This window comes from Mustela nigripes, chromosome 3 (genome assembly GCF_022355385.1).
Source record: "Mustela nigripes isolate SB6536 chromosome 3, MUSNIG.SB6536, whole genome shotgun sequence".
Taxonomy (NCBI): domain Eukaryota; kingdom Metazoa; phylum Chordata; class Mammalia; order Carnivora; family Mustelidae; genus Mustela; species Mustela nigripes.
This window is the reverse complement of record NC_081559.1, coordinates 132,734,887-132,759,332: the sequence shown is the minus strand read 5'-3', so window position 1 is coordinate 132,759,332 and position 24,446 is coordinate 132,734,887. Positions and strand designations below refer to the sequence as shown.

Sequence of the window (24,446 nt, the reverse complement as noted above, 5' to 3'; positions counted from 1 at the left end):
ATGCCCTTCTTCCGGCGGGGAAGGCTATACCATTCTCATACCCAATTATTGTGTTTGTCCTAATTCACACATGTGATTTTCTACGACAATGCGTTCTCATTTCAGCCACAGGAAGACTTCTCTGTCTCTATTATGTAACCGCTGTTTATATCGTGGCATCCCGAAAGCGTTCCCTCCATCCCCGAATGGTCTGTACCGACTTCACCTCCGGTTCTAGGTGTCATGGCTGCCTCGAGAGACTAGTACGAGTTTGTACCTGTGGTGGGAAGGGTCCGAAGCCCACACCCGGGAACCTAGTGAGGTAAAGTTGCGTCTCGGTTGTGGAGCCGACAACTTCTCCGATTCCTCGGCAATGGCGGCGTCCGGGAGTGGTATGGCTCAGAAAACCTGGGAATTGGCCAACAACATGCAGGAAGCCCAGAGTATCGATGAAATCTACAAATACGACAAGAAACAACAGCAAGAAATACTGGCGGCGAAGCCCTGGACTAAGGAGTGAGGAGGTCCCTGGCGAGACGCAGGGGAGGGAAGGGGCGGCGGGAGTTTAGGACACCCAGGGGGAGTGGGAGTTGCAGAGGGTGGAGAGTTTGTGTTTTCATGGGCAGGGAGAAGAATATGCCCCTGAGAAATTTTGGTCCTTTTGTCTCCTCAGTAGAGCCAAAACCCCTCTCCGGGGCTTGCTTCAACTCCCCTGTCTCTTTAACCCATTTGATTTCAGAGGATGTAAGAGGAAAAGGACAAGCGAGTATCATCTCATTTCTTATTATCTGTATTGTCATATATATGCCACACACCCTGCTTTAAGTCTTGTGTCGATTTACACCTTGCTGGGACCTTCAGTTTATCTCAGACTGGAGACTGCACCTGTCTTTAAAACCCAGATCAGCCCAGGGGTGTCTAAAATGGGACTGTGAGCCATCTTTCAGAGCTCTATAATACATTGTTGACTGCTGATAACTGTTTCAGAAACAACGAGGCTCTACCTAGTCTCCCAAAACGTTACTCCACCAGATCTCAAGAGCTAGGAATTTTATCCGTAGAGTTTAAAGCTCTTTGCTCCTTAGCAAAAGCCCCTTTTCTCTGGGAGTAATGACAAGTCAAGGACTATTTACCCACAGCAGATTGTGTGAGGGAGAGAGTAGAAAGTAGAAATGGGAGGTAGCAAGGACAGCATGTTTATCAAGTATTTAATATGGGCTGAGCACTGAGCTAGGAATTTCCATGTGTTATTTAATCTGCATGACACTCATACTGTATTTTCATTCCTTTTCTTGCAAATAAGAAACAAGTAAATGTAAGTAACTTATTTCATCATCAGACTGAGGCAATGGACTTTTAAGTGAATAACAGACTGAAGTCAAACCTCATGACTGTCACTAGTTAGTTGACTGGCCCTAGGAAATTTGTGTATCTTCATTTTTTATCTATAAAAAGGAATTAAGACCTATCTATTGGTAATATCATAAAGATTAGATGAGATAATATATTTTAAAGGGCCTACAATGTATGTAAGGGGAGATCAATAACTATCTTTTTTTTCTTTTTCCCAGTAAATGAAGGAGCCAAGATTTTAATTCATGTCTTGACTCCCAATACCAGGTCTCCATATTTCTCACTTGTAACTGAAATCTGTGGGCAGACATATTAAAAAGGCTTCTCAGGAAAAAAAAGTTGGGGGGGTGTGGTAGGGGCTTCTCAGAGACATTGACTGACCACATTATTAAAAAGTGCTGTCTGCTTACTTTTATAACATTATACATTTAAGGTTGCTATAGCCTATTAAATATTTGAACACTATCTGCTTGCTTTACTCTCTGATTGTGGCTTAAATATATTCATCCTAGCTCTCCTGGGCTGCATCAGTGACACGGAAGTTGTAATTTTATTCAAGATAGTTTAGTCACATCTACATATGACTAACTGAAACAGTGATGGAAGCAGAAGTAAAGATATTAGAGCTACATTTTCAATTCTGAGGCTGATGGCACAGAAAGTAACACACTTTTTCAAGAGTACTATAGATGGGCTAAAACTAATCACAGCTATCACTTATAAAGTTTTAGTGTGTGTCAGGCAGTAAGCTAAGCATTTTATATACATTATTTCACTTACTTTATTTCCTCCTAACAACAAATCTTTGAAATATTCCTATTTGCAGATGAGGAAATTAAGACACAAACATGAAGTGGTTATCTCTAAGACTACAGCCAGTGTCAGGGTAGACTCCAATGTAAGCAGATGGATGTCAGAGACCACATTTGGAACCATTAGGCGAGAAAGTTAGGCCTGAGAATCTTGAGGTGCAACCATCCAACTAGAGTCAGAATGAGAGATTTGGTGATTCCAAAATTAATTGAGAAAAAGTCTATTGAACTGGTCATGTAATTCCTTTCTACTTGAATAGCATATTTTAAAAATTATTTCACACTTTTCCCTTCCCCTGAAAGGAAATATTTTTCAGGACCCTGACATGTTTATCATTTCCAATCCCCTGCAGGAAAGCTACTTCCTTTTTCTTTTCCACATTCTACACTCTTTCCCCTTGCCATCACTATAAATTGCTTCAATACTTACTTGTAATCTTTACAAAAACTGTCTTTGAAATTATGTTTTATATAAGTTAATTATACTGTGCTTTTGTTTTGTAGCCACCATTACTTTAAGTACTGCAAAATCTCAGCATTGGCTCTACTGAAAATGGTGATGCATGCCAGATCGGGAGGCAACTTAGAAGTGATGGGCTTGATGCTGGGAAAGGTGGATGGTGAAACTATGATCATTATGGACAGTTTTGCTTTGCCTGTGGAGGGCACTGAAACGCGAGTAAATGCTCAGGCTGCTGCATATGAGTACATGGCTGCATATATAGAAAACGCCAAACAGGTAAAAATATTGTTCCTTAAAGATCAGTAACTCTAAATTAAGAGTCTCGTGGTGACTCTTGAGTTTCTAAACTTAAAACAATCCTCATTACATAAAGTTCATATTTTATTTCCAACAATTTCTATGTAAAATGTGTAAAAGGTTAGCATGGATTTTTTTTTTTTTTTTTTTTAAACTCGTACTCAAGGGGCACCTGGGTGGCCCAGTGGGTTAAGCTTCTGCCTTTGGCTCGGGTCATGATCTCAGGGTTCTGGGTTCGAGCCCCACATCAGGCTCTCTGCTGAGCGGGGAGCCTGCTTCCTCCTCTCTCTCTCTGCCTGCCTCTCTGCCTACTTGTGATCTCTATCTGTCAAATAAATAAATAAAATCTTTAAAAAAAAACCAAAACAAAAAACTCATACTCAAGAGAGTAGATCTTAAAAGTTTTCATCATAAGAAAAAAGTTGTACCTAATGTGCAGTGATGGATGTTAACTACATTTCTTGTGATCATTTTGCAATATATACACATATTGAATCATAGTGTATATCCAAACTAATACAATGTTATACGTCCATATCTCAGTAAAAAAAAAAAAAAAATTATTTCTCACACTCAGTATCAGATGTATGTTTAAAACCAAAAATTTGGAAATGACCTAAATGTTCCTGAGTATAAAACTGATTAAACGGGCACCTGGGTGGCTCAGTGGGTTAAGCCTCTGCCTTTGGCTCAGGTCATGATCTCAGGGTCCTGGGATCGAGCCCCACATCGGGCTCTCTGCTCAGCGGGGAGCCTGCTTCCTCCTCTCTCTCTGCCTGCCTCTCTGCCTACTTGTGATCTCTGTCAAATAAATAAATAAAATCTTTAAAAAAAAAAAACTGATTAAATAGATTATGGTATAGCCATACAATGAACTGTAAGCCTGCCTTTAAGAGAAATAAAAATTAAAAAGTAGTTATATCTTTATCTACTTGGAACAAACCCCATGATGTTGTGTTGAGTTGAAAAAGCAGAGTGTAGAGCACTGTATGTGGTATGCTGTTGTGTGTATCTCTCTTAATCTACGCATATGCAAAGAATATGTCCGTAAGATAGGAATTATATAAGCAGTGGATATAAGCAGTGGTTATAGTGGTTTACATCTGGGTTGAGAAACTGGGTAGTTGGGGGTAACAAGGTAGGAAACAGACTGAATAGCCTACTCTACTTGTGTCTTGTTAATTTTATTCCTGGAGCTTCAGGTATTGTGCTTTGGGTATTACCTATTGGAAATAATGCTTTTTTAACCTAAAAGCAGCATATGCTATCCACTGTTCTGCATGTTTTCATTTTATCATAATGCTATGTAAGCAGACAAATGACAAGTGTCTTTAAGATTAAACAGAATTCTCAATCTTCTCTGCCTTCTTTGTTAGGTTGGCCGCCTTGAAAATGCAATTGGCTGGTATCACAGCCATCCTGGCTATGGCTGCTGGCTTTCTGGGATTGATGTTAGTACTCAGATGCTCAATCAGCAGTTCCAGGAACCATTTGTAGCAGTAGTAGTAAGTATTTTTACAATCAGTCTTAATTAAGTTCTTCATGAAGATTTATTAAAGCAAATATACAGAGAAATAAAAACTGTAGAACAGTCTGGTGTCATTATGCCTAGGATTGAATCTGAATTCCACCTCCTAGAAGCTGGGACTTCAAACAAGCTACTTAACCTCTCTGTAACTCTTCCCCAACTCTGTAAGATGAGGGTGATCACAGCACCTATGTCTTAGTTCCCTGCAAACCGTAGACATTCAGTAATGTTGACTGAATTCAGTAAGTCAGAAATTGCTAGAGCAGCTCTTGCTATGCTCACAGTGTTTTAGATACAATCCAGGTTACTATGAGAAAGGTAGAAAACTGTTCCTCTAGTAAAAGAAAACTTTTGAAAAAGAGATGAGAAAGTCTTCAGATCACATTCTTAAATAGTATAATAACGAGATCTACTTTCTAAATTAATTATGATAATTCTATACTTAACCACTTTATTCAACTTTGTTGTTATTTGGTTTGGTCATTTTTTTCCAATTATTTTTTCCTGTTATTTGGTTATTTTACTCAGTGTTTGTATGTGTGCATGCATGCATAGTGTTCTATATATGTAGGTAGTTCTAAGTTTAACATTTAAACAAATGGAAGTATATAACAGTTTCATAACTAGCAGATATCAAATACATCTTTCTTATAGATTGACCCAACAAGAACAATATCTGCAGGGAAAGTGAATCTTGGAGCCTTTAGGACATACCCAAAGGTAATTTTTAAAATGCGAGGTCCTTATAATTTTTTAAATGACTTATTTTTAAAGTCATGTTATGGTTAATACCCTGTTTTGTCCTAAACAGTTTGAAAATATTTACAAAATAGCAGTCAACCAAAACAAATTGTCTTTAGCAAAAGATAACACATTTGTGTTATATGTTGCTAAGAAAGCAGTTTTCATTTGTTAATAAGTACTTGTGTGCCCATCGTGACATTCTGACAGGTACTAGACCACAAGCTAAATACATCTGTTTCTGTCCCTACAAACTGAAATAGATATTAGCATACGTGTACATCCCCTGACAAGAAAAAAATGAATCTATAAACCAAATCCAACCATTAGCCATCATTGGGGTTGAGAGACAGAATAAGCACCTTTTTGTACTGGAATGTCTAAGTTCAATATGTGACTCCCCAGAATTAATGTTTCTATAAATGGAAAGCTGCGTAGAACGTATGTTTTTTTCTGCATGAGTGTTTGTGTGTGGTTTCTTTTTTAATCTTCTATTTTCTCCATTTTTGTTGAGGGCTACAAACCCCCTGATGAAGGACCTTCTGAGTACCAGACTATCCCACTTAATAAAATAGAAGACTTTGGTGTACATTGCAAACAGTAAGTAATTTTAACATGTATGGGATACCACAATTATCATAAGAATCCTTAGTCCAAGCCCTTAATTTCACGGAGGAAAATAAAGGTTCAGATGAAATGCATCTCATAATCCCTTTTAAAATTGTAGTAAGAATACAGAATTTAGGATAATGTTTGAATTTTTTATTAATAATCATTTTAACCTATTATTTGCCTTTCACACAACTATAAATATTGTCATTGTATAAGATACTTAGCCCATTGTTGAAATTAACAACTGAAAAAAGTTGTATTCAGGATGAACCTGACACCAGCATGTCTGCAAGCTCTCATAGTAACCAAGTTTCATTTGTTTGTTTATGAGAGCACATGAGCAAGGGGGAAGGGCAGAGAGAGAAGCAGACTCCCCCTACCCCCACCACTACCACCACCGAGCACGAAGCCCAACACAGGGTTCTATCCCAGGACCCCAAGATCATGGCCTGAGCTGAAAGCAGCCTCTTTAACCAACTGCGCCACCCAGATGCCCCTCAAGTTCCGTTTAGTAAAACTTCATCCTAAGCATTTTCACTCCAAAATTTAAAGAAACCATTCTAAAACCAATGAATTATATACTTCTTTAAAATAGTGAATATTGTATGGTGAGTGCTGGGAAGAGTGTAAGCCTGATGATTCACAGACCTGTACCCCTGGGGTAAATAATACAGTATATGTTAATAAAAATAATTAATAAAAAAAAAGAAAATAGTGAATGTTAAGGTATATGAATTACATCTCAAGTTTTAAAAGTATTAAGCCAGTGAAAACAGTTTTCTCCTTCTGAATATATCTTGCCGCATCACATTGACCTTCCCACCATATTCTGGAGCCTGAACCAAAGCACTGGCCTTCTAACTAGTCTTCCAGTTCTCCTGTTCACCCCTTTAAAGATCTTTTGTCAGCCAAATTGATTCTGTTAAAATGTAAGTGAGGCCATATTCCTCCTCCTCCAGAATGATTTCCTGTATCACCAAAAATAAGATCCATAGTCCTTTTGATGGACTAACAGCCCTATGTGATCTGACCCATACTACCTCTGAGCTCATCTCCTATCACTAAATCTTTGCTCTCTCCAGTCCAGTCACAAGGGCCTCCTCATGGTTGTCAGAAGTGCCAGGCAACTTCCTGCCTCAGGGCCTTTGCATTTGCTGTTCCCTCTTCTGAGAAAATTGTTCCTGTTTCCACGTGGCTCACTGACTACTTCAATCATGGAGTATCTGTTTAAGGGTCACCTTAACAGAGAATGTTTACTGGTCACCCTGTCTAAAATAACACCTTCCAGTCAGTCACTGTGTTTCAGTTTCCCTGCTTTTATTTTTCTTCTTAGCACTTACCATTCTGGTATGTTTTTGATTCCTTGTTATTGACCCCTTTAGAATTTGAACTTCATTACAATAAACTTAGTTCACTGCTGTAGACTAACATTTAAATCAGACATGGCACATAAAAGGGTGGGCATCCCCCCAAAAATGTTACCTAAATGATTAGGGTCCCCTTTTCTCCATACCGCCTATCCAAACTTCTAGGAATACATCTTATTCTTCCATTCAGAAATTCTTAGAAAATTCTAGAATTTCTAAAATTGAGTTATAAGATATATCAGTCATCCCTTACATACATCAGGGGGAAAAAAAAGATTATTTTTTATTTTTCAGTTAGAGACTTGGAATTAAATCACATAATTTGCCCTATTGGAAAAAAATTATTTAAAGAACACAAAAATTTAAACCATTCTAGTTTGAGAGAATTGCTCCTAAGCCTGGAAACACCTTTGCTGTGATACTTTCTCAGCGTAAAAGTAAATTTTTTTCATTTATATTGAGTTATAGTGATAGAAAAAGCTTATACCTTTAATACCTACGCTACTTATTACACTACCAACAGCAGTTTTTGAAAGAAAAAAGACTGAGGCAGTCTATGCTTTCTGTATCCAAACAAACCTACATTTCCTATTTTACTAAAATAGAAGCCCATCAGAGAAGAAGAGCCACTTCTAGCAATCTACATTGTTAGAGCCTAGAATTTTGAATCTGAAATTACTTAGATATCCAAAGATAATCTCTTAGGATCAATTCCTGAATAAGAGAGAATAAATTCTTTCCTAGGGAAAATAAGGGGCTTGATTTATTTTTGTTTAAAATCTTTAATGAAACATAGTGCCAGGCTGAAAGAGCGGGGTTTGGGGCAGCCTGCTTATAGATCCATTTCCAAACTTATTTGATAATAAGGTATGACGTCCAGTTTATATTGGTCTTTCTTTCCTGCCTTAAATCCCACATCATATTGCACACCCAAAGTCTGTTTAAAATAAAGAATATAATGTAGATATTAAATATTTTTAACTTTGAAGAACCTTGGTGAAAATAGGACACAGGGGTTGTTTTGTTTTGTTTTTTTTGTTTTTTTAAGTTAGCTTGTATGTTATCAGTGTTATGCAGGAGCATGGTTTAAAGAGTAAAATGGTTCTATGAAACTTATTATGAAAAATAACAATTTGTACCATTCCCTTTCCCATCCCCCAGAGGCAGTCACATAAACTATTATAGTTATTCCTATATGTATTTACCCCATATCTTCAAACAATGTGCTGATAGCGCTACTTCTTTCTGTTCTAGACAGTATCTATTATTGACTTCCCATACAGAAGATGAGGTTTTAGCTCCCCAACTAATTTTGAATGTTCTTCTTGTTTTCAACTCTACTACTGAGATTTGCAGCTAATCACTCCATATTAGACAAAAAATTTCATTGCATCAGCCTCTGGTATTAAAACAGTAATTACGTTAACATCCATTAATTTTATTTTTTTTATTTTATTTATTTATTTGACAGACAGAGATCACAAGTAGACAGAGAGGCAGGCAGAGAGAGAGGAAGGGAAACAGGCTCCCTGCTGAGCCTGTGATGTGGGGCTCAGTCTCAGGACTCTGGGATCATGACCTGAGCCAAAGGCAGAGGCTTTAACCTACTGAGCCACCCAGGCGCCCCGATCCATTAATTTTAAAACAAACTCTATAGAACTTCGTTTGAGTTCTCTTATTTTCCATCCTTTATAAATCCAAATGTCTATTGCTATATTCATCTCTCATTTCTTTTTTTTTCCTCAAGTACCAGAGATATAGCCCCCTGCTTTCTAAAGCTGACCTTTTCTACTTGAGCCCCTCATCCCCTCCCCATACCTAACTCCCTTACTCCTGGGATCTTACTTCTTAAATACTCTCTTAAATGTCTACAGTCTGCATGTAAAAATAAAACAGAGTTTTGATAGTAGATACAACTTCTCATATCCTTTCTCTGCCACTTACTAACTAGCTTTGAGTAAAATCTTTTCTGTCTGAACATTTGTCTACAGACTGGGAATAATAAATGCTTTATGTGTATGGTTATAAGAAAGACTAAATGAAAATGTATGTAAAGCATCCAGAATGTAATAGGTGCTCAAGAAATATGCTGTTCACCTGCACATTTCATTAGCCATGTCCTGTCCATCTTCAGATCCGCATAGGTATCTTAATCTTGAAAAGACCCTCACTTAATTCTGATGTCCTCAAATTCTTACTCTTTTTTAATTTCTTCACTCACTCCTGAATTAATTCAACAAGAATTTCTTATGGTGTCCACCTGTCTTTTATCTTTTGCACCACTAACCTGCATCTGAGCCTTTCTTCATATCTGCTGCACTACGATAGTATCCTTTATGGTCTCCCTGCCTACTACTATTTCTCTGAAACACATCCTATCGTAAACACCTCTTTGGCCCTATCATTGCTCTGCTCAAATATCTTCCGTGAGTCCCCACTATCTAGAAGATAAAGTTTAAATTTATTTTTTTAAGTTTTTATTAAGTTCTAGTTAACATAGAGTGTAATATTAGTTTCAGGTGTATAATCCAGTGATCAGCATTTCCATACAACATCAGGTGCTCATGACAAGTGCACTCCCTAATCCCCATCACCTATCTAACCCATCCCTCCACCCATGAAGTTTAAATTTTATTACCTTTTGTGTAATATCTTCTACCAAATAGATCCCAACAAAGCTTTCTAGGTTCCCCTCATATAGTTATTCTGCTGTTGCTTAACTGTCCAGCCAAAGTGATTTATTTACTGTTCCTTTTATGACTTTCCTGTTTATAAGTCAGTGCTGCTTGCTTAATGCCCTCCTTGCTGTCAGCATACGCGCACATAGACTCATGTAAGGGTTACTCTCAGTCCCGCCTTCTCCCTAGGACTTCTCAGGCAATTCTGTCTACACTGAGAGTACTCAATATCTCTAACATTTAATTGGTGGTGGCTAATTCTGTATATGCCCTAGAGTATCACTGTTATTCACTATATATCATTATATTTAATTTTTTGTGGATTCATACCACATTTCCCCTATAAATAGTATTAAGCTCCTTAAGGTTAAAAAAAAAAAGTCTCTTGTTTCTTTGTATCTATTGATGTACAGAACCTAGTGAGTATTTAAATATTTATTACTTTAAAAATACATGTTTTTCATACATTTAACCAAATATTTTCATGAGCTTACTGGTTATAAATCAGGCACCTTTGAAAGTAGTATTTTTTTTAGGCACTCTAAGGATTCTACTTTGAGGTTTGCTTTCCAAAAAGCAGTATGTCCTGGGCACCTGGGTGGCTCAGTGGGTTAAGCCTCTTGCCTTCGGCTCAGGTCATGATCTCAGGGTCCTGGGATTGAGCCCCGAGTTGGGCTCTCTGCTCAGCAGGGAGCCTGCTTCCCCCTCTCTCTTTGCCTGCCTCTCTGCCTACTTGTGATCTCTCTCTGTATCAAATAAATAAATAAAATCTTAAAAAAAAAAAACAATAGATCCTAATTAGGGGATTAGAAGGAAGAAATGGGAAAGCCACATGTCATTTTCAGTATTTTTAAAAGCCTACCAAAAATTACCATTGACCCTAGAAAAGCAGTTCATTAAGTTTATGTGCTTTTTGGCCAGAATTTATAAACTCAATAACACGGATAAACATATGTCATTCAGAAGTTCTGACTAATTGTTAAGTTTTGGGGAATGCTGGACTCTATAGTGGGAAGAAATTTAACACAAGAAAGTTTAGTTAATAGAAGATTTAAAACCATGCCTCTGAAGTGTGAGGAAGCCATACCTATTATTCTATTGGACTAAAAACTAAAACATAACTATTTGGATATAAAATGTAATACACTTAAATTTGGCCATAACTTTTATGTGAAATGGTTGAATTTTTTTTTTTAGCTTACTAAACTTGTCCTTTTGTTTCCTAGATATTATGCCTTAGAAGTCTCATATTTCAAATCCTCATTGGATCGCAAATTGCTTGAGCTTTTGTGGAATAAATACTGGGTGAATACACTGAGTTCCTCTAGTTTGCTTACTGTAAGTACTATATTTCCAAGGAATGCATTTGAATTTTATCTAAGCTACATAAGTTGTTTAATATCCAAAACTTTTTCCTGGAAAGGTTATACCTGACTTAGCCAAGACACCAGGGCTGGGATAGATTCTGCACATGACCAGAGCTGGATTGGGATACTAGGTGAAGCCAAGATCTGTGTCATGTGGCATTGAGATTAAGTCCAAGTGACAAATATAGGTGGCCAGATGAAAGGGAAATCTGCCCCTTCCTTAAAGCAACAGAGAGAAAAATACAAATATTGTTTTTTGTTGTGTCAAGTGCCTCAGGTAGGACCCCAGTTACAAGTGACAGGAGACGCATCCAAGCCGGCCTAATCAAAAAAGAGAATCTTTTAAGCTGTGAAGTCCAGGAGTAGGGCTTACTACAGGCAAGTTTGCACTGAAACAGTATTGTGAGATCTTTGTCATTCTGTCTCAGCTTTGATTTCGTATCAGTCAGCTTCAGTTTTGGGCTTCCTGTGAAAACAAGATTGCAGGGGCTCCTGCGTGGCACCTGGGGTTAAGTGTCCAACTCTTGGTTTTGGCTCAGGTCCTGATGTCAGGGTCATGAGATTGATCCCAGTTTGGGCTCTCAGCTCAGTGCAGAGTCTGCTTGGGATTCTGTTTCCCTCTCCCTCTCCTTTTCCTGCTCATGCTGTCTCTTAAATAAATAAATCTTTAAAAAAGTGGGGGGGGACAAGATGGCTGCATTAACTTCAGGCCTCCCGGCCTCTCATTTTCACATTCAAAACAGAAGATCAGAATACACATAGTCACGCAAAACTCCAGGCAAAACCTCATTGTGTCTGAGGTTTGTTTAGGTCACATGCCCATCTTAAAGCTCTGGGCCAAGGGAATGAGCACCATGAGTGGCTGTGTCGAGGCAAGTACTTCACTGCTTGGGCTGGGCTAGAAAAAATTCAGAAGCACATGGACTAAGAATTAGGAAGCATCGTCCCCAGAAGGAAATCAGAATATCATTAACTTAAAATAGCAGATGCTGGGCAACAAAAAATAAGATAAAATAAATCACTGAATTTTTTCAAATATATCATTAAAACAACATAACTTAGAAGGATATTTATTTTACAAGCTTCTACTGGAGCTTAGTCACAAACAGTTGCTTTTCCTTTTCTTTTTTTTAAAGTAGGCTACCTCACATAGTACAGAATAGCATAATGGTTAGAATCACAAAATTTGGTACAAGGTAAACTCATTTCAAAAAGAACTCTGGCACTTTACTAGATGTGTGTGACCTTCAGAAAGTTATTTAATGAGACTAAGCCTATTCTTGGGTTCGGTGATAACAGTACCTACCTACATCATTAAGTACCATGACAGTTAAATGAAATTCTTTATGTAAATCAGTTAACAAAGTGCCTGGCATATAATAAAGCCTCTGCAAGTTACTATTTTTTGTTTGGTTCATTTCTTTGTTCATAGGAAAAGGCCTCACTTGAGCATAATTTCTGTGATTCTATTATTTACTTTAAAGATTTTATTTATTTAGAGAGAGAGCCTGAGCAGGGGGAGCGGGAGAGAGAGAGTCCCAAGCAGACTCCCTGCTGAGCACAAAGCCCAACAGAGGGCTCAGTCCCATGACTCTGAGATCATGACCCAAGCTGAAGCCAAAAGTTAGACACTTAACTGACTGAGCCACCCAGGCAACCCTTTCTATGATTTTAAAAAGAGTTCTGACAGACTTCTTATTCTTACTTTGTAACCTTAACAGTCAGAAGTAGCAAATTAGAAGGAAGGTAAGTGATCATTATAGCAAACGTTTATTAAGTGCTGCTTTTATGCCATATACTGCTAAATGCTTTGTGTGTATTGTTTCCTTAGAGGCAAGTATACTGATGAGAACCAGAAGTGACATATATTGGCAGAGGGAAAAAACACTAAGACCAGAGCAGTCTGAACCTTTCTTTGCCTAAAGGCAAACAGCTCTACCTACTCAGCCAGCCAATGGCTATCCCTGTATTCCAGCACTGCATATGTTGAGGACATTAATAATCAAGAAGAGGTTAAATTAGGTTAAATTGTATTTTCTTCTTTTTTGTGGTTGTATATATGGTTCATTACAGCATTTTAGGAAAAAATTTATAGGGCTCCTGAGTGGCTCAGTCGGCTAAGCATCTGCTTTCAGCTCGGGTCACGATCCTGGGATCAAGCCCCTCGTTGGGCTCCCTGCTCAGCAGGGAGTCCACTTCTCCTCTCTCTCTGCTCCTCCCTCCCTCATGTACACACTCTCTCTATCTCAAATAATCTTAAAAATTTTTAAAAAAGAAAAAATTCATAAACGTATGTTCAGTGCATCTCTTTCTCCAGAGAGATGTACAAGTTGAACTTGTACATTGTCTTACAGATTGAGTAAATAGAGTAATGTACTAGTTGTTGCCAAGTTGTTTATTTAACCTTCACTCTTTTTTGAAGATAAGGGAAAGAAAATGGAACATATACTTCATAATGCATCTTAGTGAAAAGTTGTTTTCCATTTTAGACCACAACATTTTAAAAAAGAAAACCCATAAAAATGCTCAAGTGCTTAATGCTTAAGTATACATATATAACTGTTAAAGTTTTTCTTTTTAAAAAGTATGAAATATTAAGGGACAAATGGTATTTATAGGTGTGTGTGTAAGCATATAGCAATACTCTAAAATATAACCAGGATTACAGCTAAGTGGAGGGATTATAGGTGTTTCCTTTCCTCTTTACTTTGCTCTACATTTTCCAAATTGTCTGTAGTAACTATTACTTTATAATCAGAAAACCTAAGATAAATGTTACTTTTTAAAAATCGTTCAGTATTAAATGCTGAAATTTCAACAAGAACAAATAATAAAATTAGCTAATAGTTATTAAGCCTTTACCAGTTGCCAAGGACAGTCCTAAGAGCTTTATATACATTACTCCATATACATTACTTAATTTAGTCTTCATGATAGCCTTAATGTAGAAATTATCACTATCCTCTCCCCAATTTTCAGAAGACAACTTAAAGGCACAGAAAACTAGGGAGTTTTCCCAAGGCCTCCCAGCTAATCTGCAGCAGGACCAAAGCTGAGACTCTGGCCTATGTACTTCACAGCCTCTCATAATAACAAGAATTAGATTAATGAGTCAAAAAGAATTCCAGATTTAATCTTGAAATTATAAAGGGGAGGAAAACTCCACACTCGAACTGCTTGAACTTTGGAGTCAGTCTGTACAAGTAAATCTCATTTCTTACTTCAGTGACTATCACACTTAAATTTCATGGTGGAATTCTTTGTAAATGAAATGTTCTAAGAAAAAAAAATTACATTAAAAAATATATATATATATATATATGCACACACACACTGACACAATGCCATTTTCCCTACAGAATGCAGACTATACCACTGGTCAGGTCTTTGATTTGTCTGAAAAATTAGAACAGTCTGAAGCCCAGCTGGGACGAGGGAGTTTCATGTTGGGTTTAGAAACACATGACAGAAAGTCAGAAGACAAACTTGCCAAAGCTACAAGAGACAGGTAAGAGCAAATCTGTTCCTACCCCTAACTAGTTCTTTTTATTTCAGAATTTGCACCTTATAATTGGATTCAAATTGCTTATGTTTCAACTTATTTACAACTTAGAATGGTACCTGAATGTTGATATCTTGGGACCTTTAAGAGTTGTCAAATGCAAATTTTAGCTTAGAAAATTTAGATTAAAACATTTAAGGTTTAAAGATCTAGGTAATGTATTATTAAAAAACTGCCAGTCATCTTTTCTAGATGTAGCTAGAAAGTGTGCTGAAGAAAACCAATCCATCACTGGATCTTTTTAAAAAAAAAAAAAGAGGGTGGTTGGGTTATAGACATTGGGGAAGGTATGTGTTATGGTGAGTGCTGTGAAGTGTGTAAGCCTGATGATTCACAGACCTATACCCCTGGGGCAACTAATACATTATATGTTAATTAAAAAAAAAAAATTCTGCAAAAGGACATCCAAATCTATTCTAACTTAATTGTCTTTTGAGGGATTATATTGAGATTTCTTAAATTTATCAAACTTATTTTTATGAAGCTTTAAACCCCTAAATATAAAAGAAATGACTGCATTTCTCTTAAGTTATTCTTCTGAAATTATCTTAATACAGTAATTTAGTATCCCAAATTACACTATCAAGAATTTTTTTTTATTAATTTTTTATTTTTTATAAACATATATTTTTATCCCCAGGGGTACAGGTCTGTGAATCACCAGGTTTACACACTTCACAGCACTCACCAAAGCACATACCCTCCCCAATGTCCATAATCCCACCCCCTTCTCCCAAACCCCCTCCCCCCAGCAACCCTCAGTTTGTTTTGTGAGATTAAGAGTCACTTATGGTTTGTCTCCCTCCCAATCCCATCTTGTTTCATTTATTCTTCTCCTACCCACGTAAGCCCCCATATTGCATCACACTATCAAGAATTTATTAGGAACAAACTTGGAATGTTTTCTCTGATAACTTACGAAATAATCAGGTGGCCCTTCAGATGCATAGAGGATTGGAAAGACCACCTAAATAGCATGTACTTTCATATAAGTTTGAACTTTAATGTGATAATTAGCTACAGAGAATAAGGGAAAATTATGTTGACATCTATATAAACTGATACCTTGGTATCCATCTTCAGAAAAATTGAACTGGTCAGGAGGACAGAAAAGAGAGATGGGAAGGTAAAGTGTATTAGGAGCAGAAGCCATCTTGGGTTAAATTATCTTATTCTTTTCCATGAATTTTTAGAAGGTTTAAAGCTAGTGACCTGGTTAAAAATTTAATCTTTCTTTAATATTAGGTCTCATTTTTTTATGAGTGTATGCTTTTGCTTATCTATTTTTATATCATTTGTGATTTATAATTTTATCTACATTTACACCTCAGTTAGCAAGCAAAAATTTCACAATGGTAATGTCTCTAATTATATAAGAAGAAAAGTAGGAAGGACAAAAGTAGTAGTAAACAGGTAGAGTATTTTCCTTTTGTGGGTAACTTTATAAAAATTGGATATCTTCTAAATATTGCGGGGTTTTACTGTTTTTTGCTTTTTAATTTTTATCAGTTTTAAAACCTAAGTCCTTCACCCACTGACTTCGACCTTTAATTGTTTGAAGGATGTTTATGATTATTTTGGGGGGAAAAGCATAGTATTCTTTAAATTAATCTCTTTTTTAATAATTCTAAGTAATAAACAATAAGGAGTAAGATTTTAATGTAATATCAGAATCAGTCTGTAATGAAGAATTATATATAACTTCAGTCACCTTCCAAAACGGAGCTTTTCCCAAAACTGTTGATAAGTAACAAAATCAACTATTGTAAATTATATCAAATTTTATACTGCTCTGTTGTGAAGCTTCTAGTAAGTGTAGTTGACTCTTGAACAATGTGGGTTTGAACTGCATGGATATCCTTATATGTGGGGTGTTTTTTTTAGTACAGTATTTAAATACAGTACAGTAATATAAATGTAGATTTTAAATACTTCTCTGTAGCTTAGTTTTTTGTAAGAATAGAGTATATAATATATGTAATGTACAAAATATGTGTTAATCAACTGTTTATGTTACTGTTAAGCTTCCCTTAATACTAATCTCTTAGAAGTTAAGTTCTGGGGGAGTCAAAAGTTACATGTGAGGGGTGCCTGGGTGGCTCAGTGGGTTGAGGCCTCTGCCTTCAGCTCAGGTCATGATCCCAGGGTCCTGGGATCAGGCCCCGCATCGGGCTCTCTGCTCCGCGGGGAGCCTGCTTCCTCCTCTCTCTGCCTGCCTCTCTGCTTACTTGTGATTTCTCTCTGTCAAATAAATAAATAAAATCTTAAAAAAAAAGTTACATGTGAATTTTCAACCAAGTGGAAGATTTGGTACCCTTAACTCTCATGTTGTTCGAGGTTCAACTGTAATGAAATGGTTAAAAGACTTGATGAAGGCTAAAAATCACAAGAGTAAACTGTAAATTGTGGTTCATGGAGTATAAATAGAACTGAAAATCATTATTGGGGGTACAAGGATGGAAATGGAGGGGAGGGAACTTGCATATTCAAAACAGTTTTAATGTTCTTATGACATTATGTGATATGTTTTTTCTTTCCAGCTGCAAAACTACCATAGAAGCTATCCATGGATTGATGTCTCAGGTTATTAAGGATAAACTGTTTAATCAAATTAACATCTCTTAAACAATCACTAAGTAGTACTTTTGACTGAAAGCCAGTATGAGAAAAATACTCAAGTAACACTTTAAAACCAGTTACCAAAAATCTGATTAGAAGTATAAGGTGCTCTGAAGTGTCCTGAATATTAACATCGTGTAATAAAGCTCTTTAAAATGAAATTGTTCTTCCGTTATTTTGTGGGAGCAGTTACGTTATTTTTCTAGTATCCTTTAATGTTCTTGACTGTAAGAGAAAGAAATACATTGGCTATTGTGGACATTACTGTTATGAACACTGGAGTGCATATGGCCCTTCTTTTCATTACATCTGTATCTTTGGGGTAAATACCCAGTAGAGCAATTGCTGGGTCATAGGGTAGCTCTATTTTTAATTTTTTGAGGAACCTCCACATTGTTTTCCAAAGTGACTGCACCAATTTGCATTCCTACTAAGAGTGTAAGAAGGTTCCCCTTCCCCCACAACTTCTCCAATATTGTTGTTTCTTCCCTTGTGGAAAGAGCTAAGATGCCCTTCGGCAGACAAATGGATAAAGATATGGTCCATATATACAATGGAATATTACTCAGCCATCAGAAAGGATGAATACCCAACTTTTGCCTCAACTTGGATGGGACTGGAGGAGATTATGCTAAGTGAAATAAGTCAAACAGAGAAAGTCAATTATCATATGGTTTCACTTATTTATGGAACATAATAGCATGAAGGACATTAGGAGAAGGGAAAAATGAAGGGGGAGAAATCAGAGTGGGAGACAAACCATAAGAGACTATGTACTCCGAGAGAGTTTTAGAAGGGAGGGGCATGGGGGATGGGTGAGCCTGGTGATAGGTATTAAGTAGGGCATGGATTGCCTGGAGCACTGGGTGTTACACGCAAACACTGAGTCATGGAATACTACATCAAAAACTAATATACTGTATGGTGATTAACATAGCACAATTAAAAAAGTAAAAAGATACAGAACAAAAAGGAAGAAATATTTGTTGGAACCTTCCTATTTTCTAAATTTAAAACAAAGAATTTCAGCACTTCACTTGCCATACTGATTATCAGAGCCACTTTTTAATTCACTTATACCTTCTTTTGGTAATCTACTAGTAAAAATATAATTTAACATAACATTTTTATTTTCTTTGAACGTTAACCATGTCGCATCTTGAGTTATTTTCCTGAAAATTAAATAACTTAAGACAGAGCCTAACATAGGTTTTCTAGTCATTCAAATATTTACTAAGTACCTTTACTGAATAGGTCAAATTTTACTCTGCAGATATTCTGAACAAGAAAGACAAGGCCACTGTCCTGTCCACACAGAAGCTACCATGGAGGCTAAAGCTAAGTTAACAAGAACCTATGTGTACTAGTATGAAGGGAAAAATAGTATGCTGGGAAACTCAAGAGGAACACTTACACTAGGGAGTTACCCAGGTAGACTTCTTGAAAGAAGTGACCTGATATAAAGCTGAAATTTGAAAGATAGGAGGACTAGCCAGAAAAGCATAATGGTAACGCAAGTTTATAAACAGTAGTACAGCAACGTGTAGAAGGCTAGAGGTAGAGAGCATGAACCTAGTTCCTTCAAGAACTGATACTCAGTGAGACCTGAGAGTGTTCAATTGGACATGAGAAGTAGCAAAAGATGACTTTAATAGATAAGATGAGGATAGATTCTGCAGAGGCACTTTGAATTTTATCCTAACAGCAATTCGGAGTAAGAGTTTTAAACAGCAGAAATGTACCAGACTGATGTTTCTAAGATCTGGGGGTGAGGCACAGCTGAAAGCAAATGAAATGACTTGTGGAAAATAGTGAAAAGACAAGACAAATCATGGAAACATCAAATACAAAAATCGCCAGAGGAAGAGAAGACCACAAGAGCAGAGGAGAAACTTTAAGAAGTAATTTATCAGTGACTTGACATTCTGCCAAGAGGTCAAGGAAAAGAAAGCCTAAAATTTTTCTGTTAGATTTAGCACTGAGGTAATCTTTGGTAAGGAGGAAGCCCACTAACATTGGTATCTAAATACATTCTTGGACAATTGATGACACGTTAGCATTTTGGTCTCAACCTTTTAATTTTTTTAAAGTAACCTCTACACCCAATGTGGGGCTCAACTCCTGTCCCTGAAGTCAAGAATCATGTTTTACCAACTAAGCCAGCCAGGAGCCCCTCATTTTGTAACTTTAAATAAAAGGCACCCCCAATTTCAGATGGTTCAAACTCACCTCCATTTTCATAACCTTAAAAAAGAAGACTGCCCCCCAATGAGCAGCCAAAATCTATTTACTGCCATAATCTTTTTCAGCAACATCTTAGGGAACACTGACAAGCTTGTTGAGGTTTTTTATTCACAGGACTGAATGGTTAATGTTTTTGACATGATAAGAGTAATAAGGAGCCATTGGAGCCACCATGAAAACATACTAGCAGTTTTCATTCTAAGACTTAAATACAGTTATCCACATTTAATTTGACATTTATTACCTAAACAGTTAAGACACCTTGGTGTGATGGAAAGTGCCTATGATAGCAATACCTAGGAAAAGAAAGTGTTTCAATCCTAACTTCATTGGACTCATATTGGTAACGATGCACTGACTGGAGGTAACACACATACACACAACAACAGTTGCTTAAAGAATAAAAATTTATTGGCTCACCTCACCCCAGAGTCCAGAATCATACTTGGTTTAGGCACAACTGGATTAGGCTTCCTGTTATGGTTCTCAGCTCTGCCCTCCATGTGTTGGCCTGAATCTAAAGCTGTATTCCCCCAAATTGGCTACACACCACACCACATCATCCAGTCAGGGGTAAAGAGCTGTTAGAGTAAGGTTCAGACTTCACCCTGGTCTAATGGAATATGAGCCCACACCTGAGATTATATATAGGACTGTTTAGGCCAATTAGGGGCAATGCCTGGAGGTAGGAATGGAATGAACAATCCCCAAAATTCATAACTACTACAAATTAAGATTAAATGGATACTACAAGGCAACCAATAATGTCCCCTCTATTCAGTGGTGTAGCCAGGCAAAAAGGACTCAGGAACACTTGCGTTTTGTTGTAAATGTACTTGGTTTATTAAAAAGCAAGTTCCTTTACAAATATTTTTAAAGTATATCTTTAAATTGTATTGTCATGGTCACTTTTGGCAAAAGTGCTCCCATTTTAATGAGCTTTTAGGAAATCAGGGTTCAATTAAAGGGATCATTCAGAAACTAAGTTGTGAATTGGGTTTGTCTTTTCCTACAAAGTATTATCTTACACTCTTGAGCTATTCAGGAGCGGAAAAGAACATTTTCTAAGTGAAGTATATTTTTTGTTCAGTTTCAATTTTTTTTTCCAGATATAATTTCTCAAGCCCTTTGGTGATAATTTACAGGAAATGTCACTCGTCATCAAAAACTTAATCCCAGTGTCCAAATAATAAGACTGGAGCCAGAAGCACAGGCTGGAACAGACATAAAGAAGTCAGTGCATATGGAATGGGGATTGGGACCTGTTAAGGGTACATAAAGGAAGGTCCCAGAATCGAGGGTTTTCCAAATTTTCCAGATTGTTTTAGTATCTCAAGGTCTTTATTCCAAACAATTCAACAGTACTTTCTCTGTATATTATTAAGAATTTATGCATTACTACCATTTTTTGTTACACTGTCCAGTTATGAACTGAGTACTTTATTCTACAGGTTTTATTTATTGACTAACAATTAAAACACCACTCAAGTTGTTATTTTGAAACCAGCAGTACTACCAAAACAAAGAACCAACAGGAGGAGAATGTAACAAACACTGTTCGTGTTCCATTTGTTTCTGAATTTGGAAAATAAGCTCTGAGACCAAACATCATGTACTCCACTTGAGGAATGAAGTCTGAAGATTGTTGTCACAAATTAGTATGACTATCTGGTTTTCAGGATTTTGAAAAATCACTGCATTGCACAATATAATAATAAACTGCCCAACAGCACAAGCATATTGAAAATAAACACAGAAGAGCAAGAACATAAGTAACTATACAATGAATCACAGAAACTGGGAGTTGGAGTGCTGCATATTGCAGAGGTTCAGAGTTTCCAAAAATCGTTCCATGAGTGATGAGGTACAGATGCGTAAGTCATGCATGCAGAGAGGAGTTCATTTATATTGCTAAGTCTGCACTGTATCCACATGTAGCTGAATAAACTGAACTAAACAGAGACTGTTGAATTTCCAAGGCTTCTTTCTATATTTCTGGATTGTTTTAACTATAAATACCAAAGACATACATCAGTGAGCAATGTGGCAGCAGGGGATGTTTTGTTTGGTGTGGTTTTTTTTTTGTTTTTTATGAAGATAGAAAAATATACTATACAAAATGACATCTTTTTTTACTCATCCTTGTGAAATAAAATAAGTAAAAGATGATTATGTTCAATTATGAGGCATTTATCTCTTTCACTGTTTAATAACTGATGTATATATGCAACTTCGCAAAATATTAGAAAATTGAAAATCTAATCATGTGTTCTCTTGTTTTGTCTTGTTTTCAATACAAGTTCCAACAGCAAATAAATTTACCTTCTTCGGGCAAAAATGCTAGTTTAAGGATTTCAATTAACTTCTGAGGTAATAAGTCTATAAGTTTCTAAAGGATTCTAAACCGTTTATCCAAATAGTAGTGGAAGAAATAATCTATCCTTGAAATACAAAGTTATGATTCACTTATTTTAGAAAAGTAGTAACACAAATTTTAAGTCAACTATAACCAAACTGGCATATTTAAACTTTTGATCTTAGAAGTCAGAATATTACAAAAATAAAATAAGGAACTCTGTCATTTGGGGTCAAATTTGGGAGGAAATAGCTAAAATCATAGCTTGATAACTAGCACCAGTGATTAATTGCTTTTTCAACATGTGGATTATCTTGGTGCCAAAAATTATGGAACAATTGCCTAACAAATTGGAGAGTCCCTGATGTCTGTACTCATATTTTCTTTGGATTATACTAAGCAATTATGCTAAACTTTCTAATGACTGAGTAAAATGGTATTGTGCCTTGGGGCACATTTTGATGAACTACAGTTGTACTTTTCATAACCTAAGAGGCAATGCATAAAGAAGTATATTGTCCAGAATATAGCTCTGTGACCTTTGTGTTAGATTACAGAGAACTCTAAATCTCTTTCACATAACTATGAATATGTTTATTAATAGTCATTACTTTAAACTACCAGTACTCCTGAAAAATTAGTTTGTAAAAAGCTCATCTCCAAATCAATGTTTGATTTAAAGGTTCCATTTTTATTCCCAGAATTTGCTACTTCATACCCCATCCTCACCCTCACTTCATTATTTGTACTAAATATATTTGTATTTATTATTTTTACTGTATTTATGATATTAAATCCTTTAAAACCATATGTGTTTAGCTTTACTCTTTTACTTCAACTCCTATGTAATCCATCTATCATTTCTTGCATGTGTTTCCAGTATACTTGAGGCTATTATCTTAAGATTCTAGGCTTAAATGAAGTAACATAAATTAGGCTAAGTAAGAAATTAATTTATGATCTTATATTATGAGGACACAGCCATGGCTGAATAATTACAACCATCTGAAGTGCTCTATATCCTCAGAAAAGTTAACTTGATATATCACTGATGTGAGAATTATACATAAACACCACTTTCAGGCAGATTATTTTTGAACATTCTAAATAGTCTCAATATTTAAGGTGAAATACTACATCACTTAAAACTAAGGAACTATTAACTATTAAAATGATAATTCATTTAGACAACATGAAGATTATGAACTTCTAGTTTTCCCCAGATCTAAAAATTAGGCTCTTAAGAAGTGCTTTACCTATTTCAGTAAATAGCAAAACTGAAACAAAAGCTATATTAAATATGAGAATTTGGAGCACAAGTAGAAATTATATTTTCTAATTCTCAGGCTCTTGCTACCAGATTTCTAAGAGCATCTTTGATAATATTATATCATATTAATATCACATTACAAGAACATTACATTTTTTTAAAAGATTTTATTTATTTTAGAGAGCACACACACAAGGGGGGAGGGGCAGGAGGAGGAGAGGGAAAGAGAAAGGATCTCAAGCAGATACCAGGCTGAGCTCCGAGCCCAATCCAAGAGGCAGCCTCCCCCACCCCCAACACCTGCACAGACCCTCTATCTCAGGACACTGAGATTATGACCTGAGCTGAAACCAGGAGTCCGAAGTTTAATTGACTGAGCCACCCAGGTGCCCCAGAACATTACATTTCAATCAAGATTTTGAATTTTAGCTTATAATAAAGTGGGAACTGTCCTCTACATTCTGCTTTATGGGTTAAATGTTGCTATATGTCAAAACTCAAATTTCTCACTGTGGCTTAGGGGCTGATCTGATTCCTATTTTTCTTTCATTCCATTCTCCTCCATCCTGAATAGAATCCAGCCACAATGTCCTCTGGGTCCTTATGCTCATGCAGTTCACCCCACCCCCCACCTGCCAAGCCCTCAAACTGGCTGCTTCCTGGGCCTGGAACACTCTCAGGCCTGGCATATTAGGCTCTTCATTCTTCAAGTTTCAGCTCAAATTCTGCCTCCTCAGGGAGACCTTGCCTTCTCATCTCAAGGAAACATCTTTCCCCTTCCTTCCTTCCTCCCTACTTCTACACTCCTATTTCAGTCTATTTCCTTCACAAACTATACCACAATCTGAAATTATCTTTGTCATTGATTTACTTCTTCACTCTATGTCTCTCCTTACTAGAATGTAAATCCATAAGCCTGGGGACTTGGTCTAACTACCTTTTGTATCCCCAGCAGCTTGAACAATGGTACATGGGGTACTTGGTGAAGATTTGTTCAATGAAGAAATAAATACAATGGACATTTCAATTTGTATTTAAAAAACATTAACAATATTTGTTTTTAGAATGATAAGATTAAATGTGTTCATGTCTTTATGGGAAACTGACTTTTGTTGACTGTGCAGTCTTTATAAAATGAGTATCTTTTCCCAAACTTCTTCATAGATTTAAAACAAAAGTGAAAAAAAAGGATTTTCTT

General features: G+C 36.5%; 1 protein-coding gene across 3 annotated transcripts; it reads left to right on the top strand.

The window, feature by feature from the left end:
- The first annotated feature begins 35 nt into the window (after nucleotides 1-35).
- COPS5 (COP9 signalosome subunit 5) lies at nucleotides 36-17,539 on the top strand. 3 transcript variants are annotated; one of them, XM_059394682.1, is made up of 8 exons: nucleotides 36-301; nucleotides 2,649-2,883; nucleotides 4,281-4,409; nucleotides 5,087-5,152; nucleotides 5,688-5,773; nucleotides 11,057-11,168; nucleotides 14,557-14,705; nucleotides 17,300-17,539. In XM_059394682.1, exons 1-8 carry the CDS (start codon nucleotides 186-188, stop codon nucleotides 17,382-17,384), a joined length of 978 nt encoding a protein of 325 aa, XP_059250665.1. In that variant the 5' UTR covers nucleotides 36-185; the 3' UTR covers nucleotides 17,385-17,539. The 3 variants fall into 3 exon arrangements, with proteins under 3 accessions (XP_059250665.1, XP_059250664.1, XP_059250666.1); XM_059394681.1 differs by having other exon boundaries at nucleotides 247-495; XM_059394683.1 differs by lacking the exon at nucleotides 36-301 and adding an exon at nucleotides 415-503.
- Nucleotides 17,540-24,446: the final 6,907 nt, after the last annotated feature.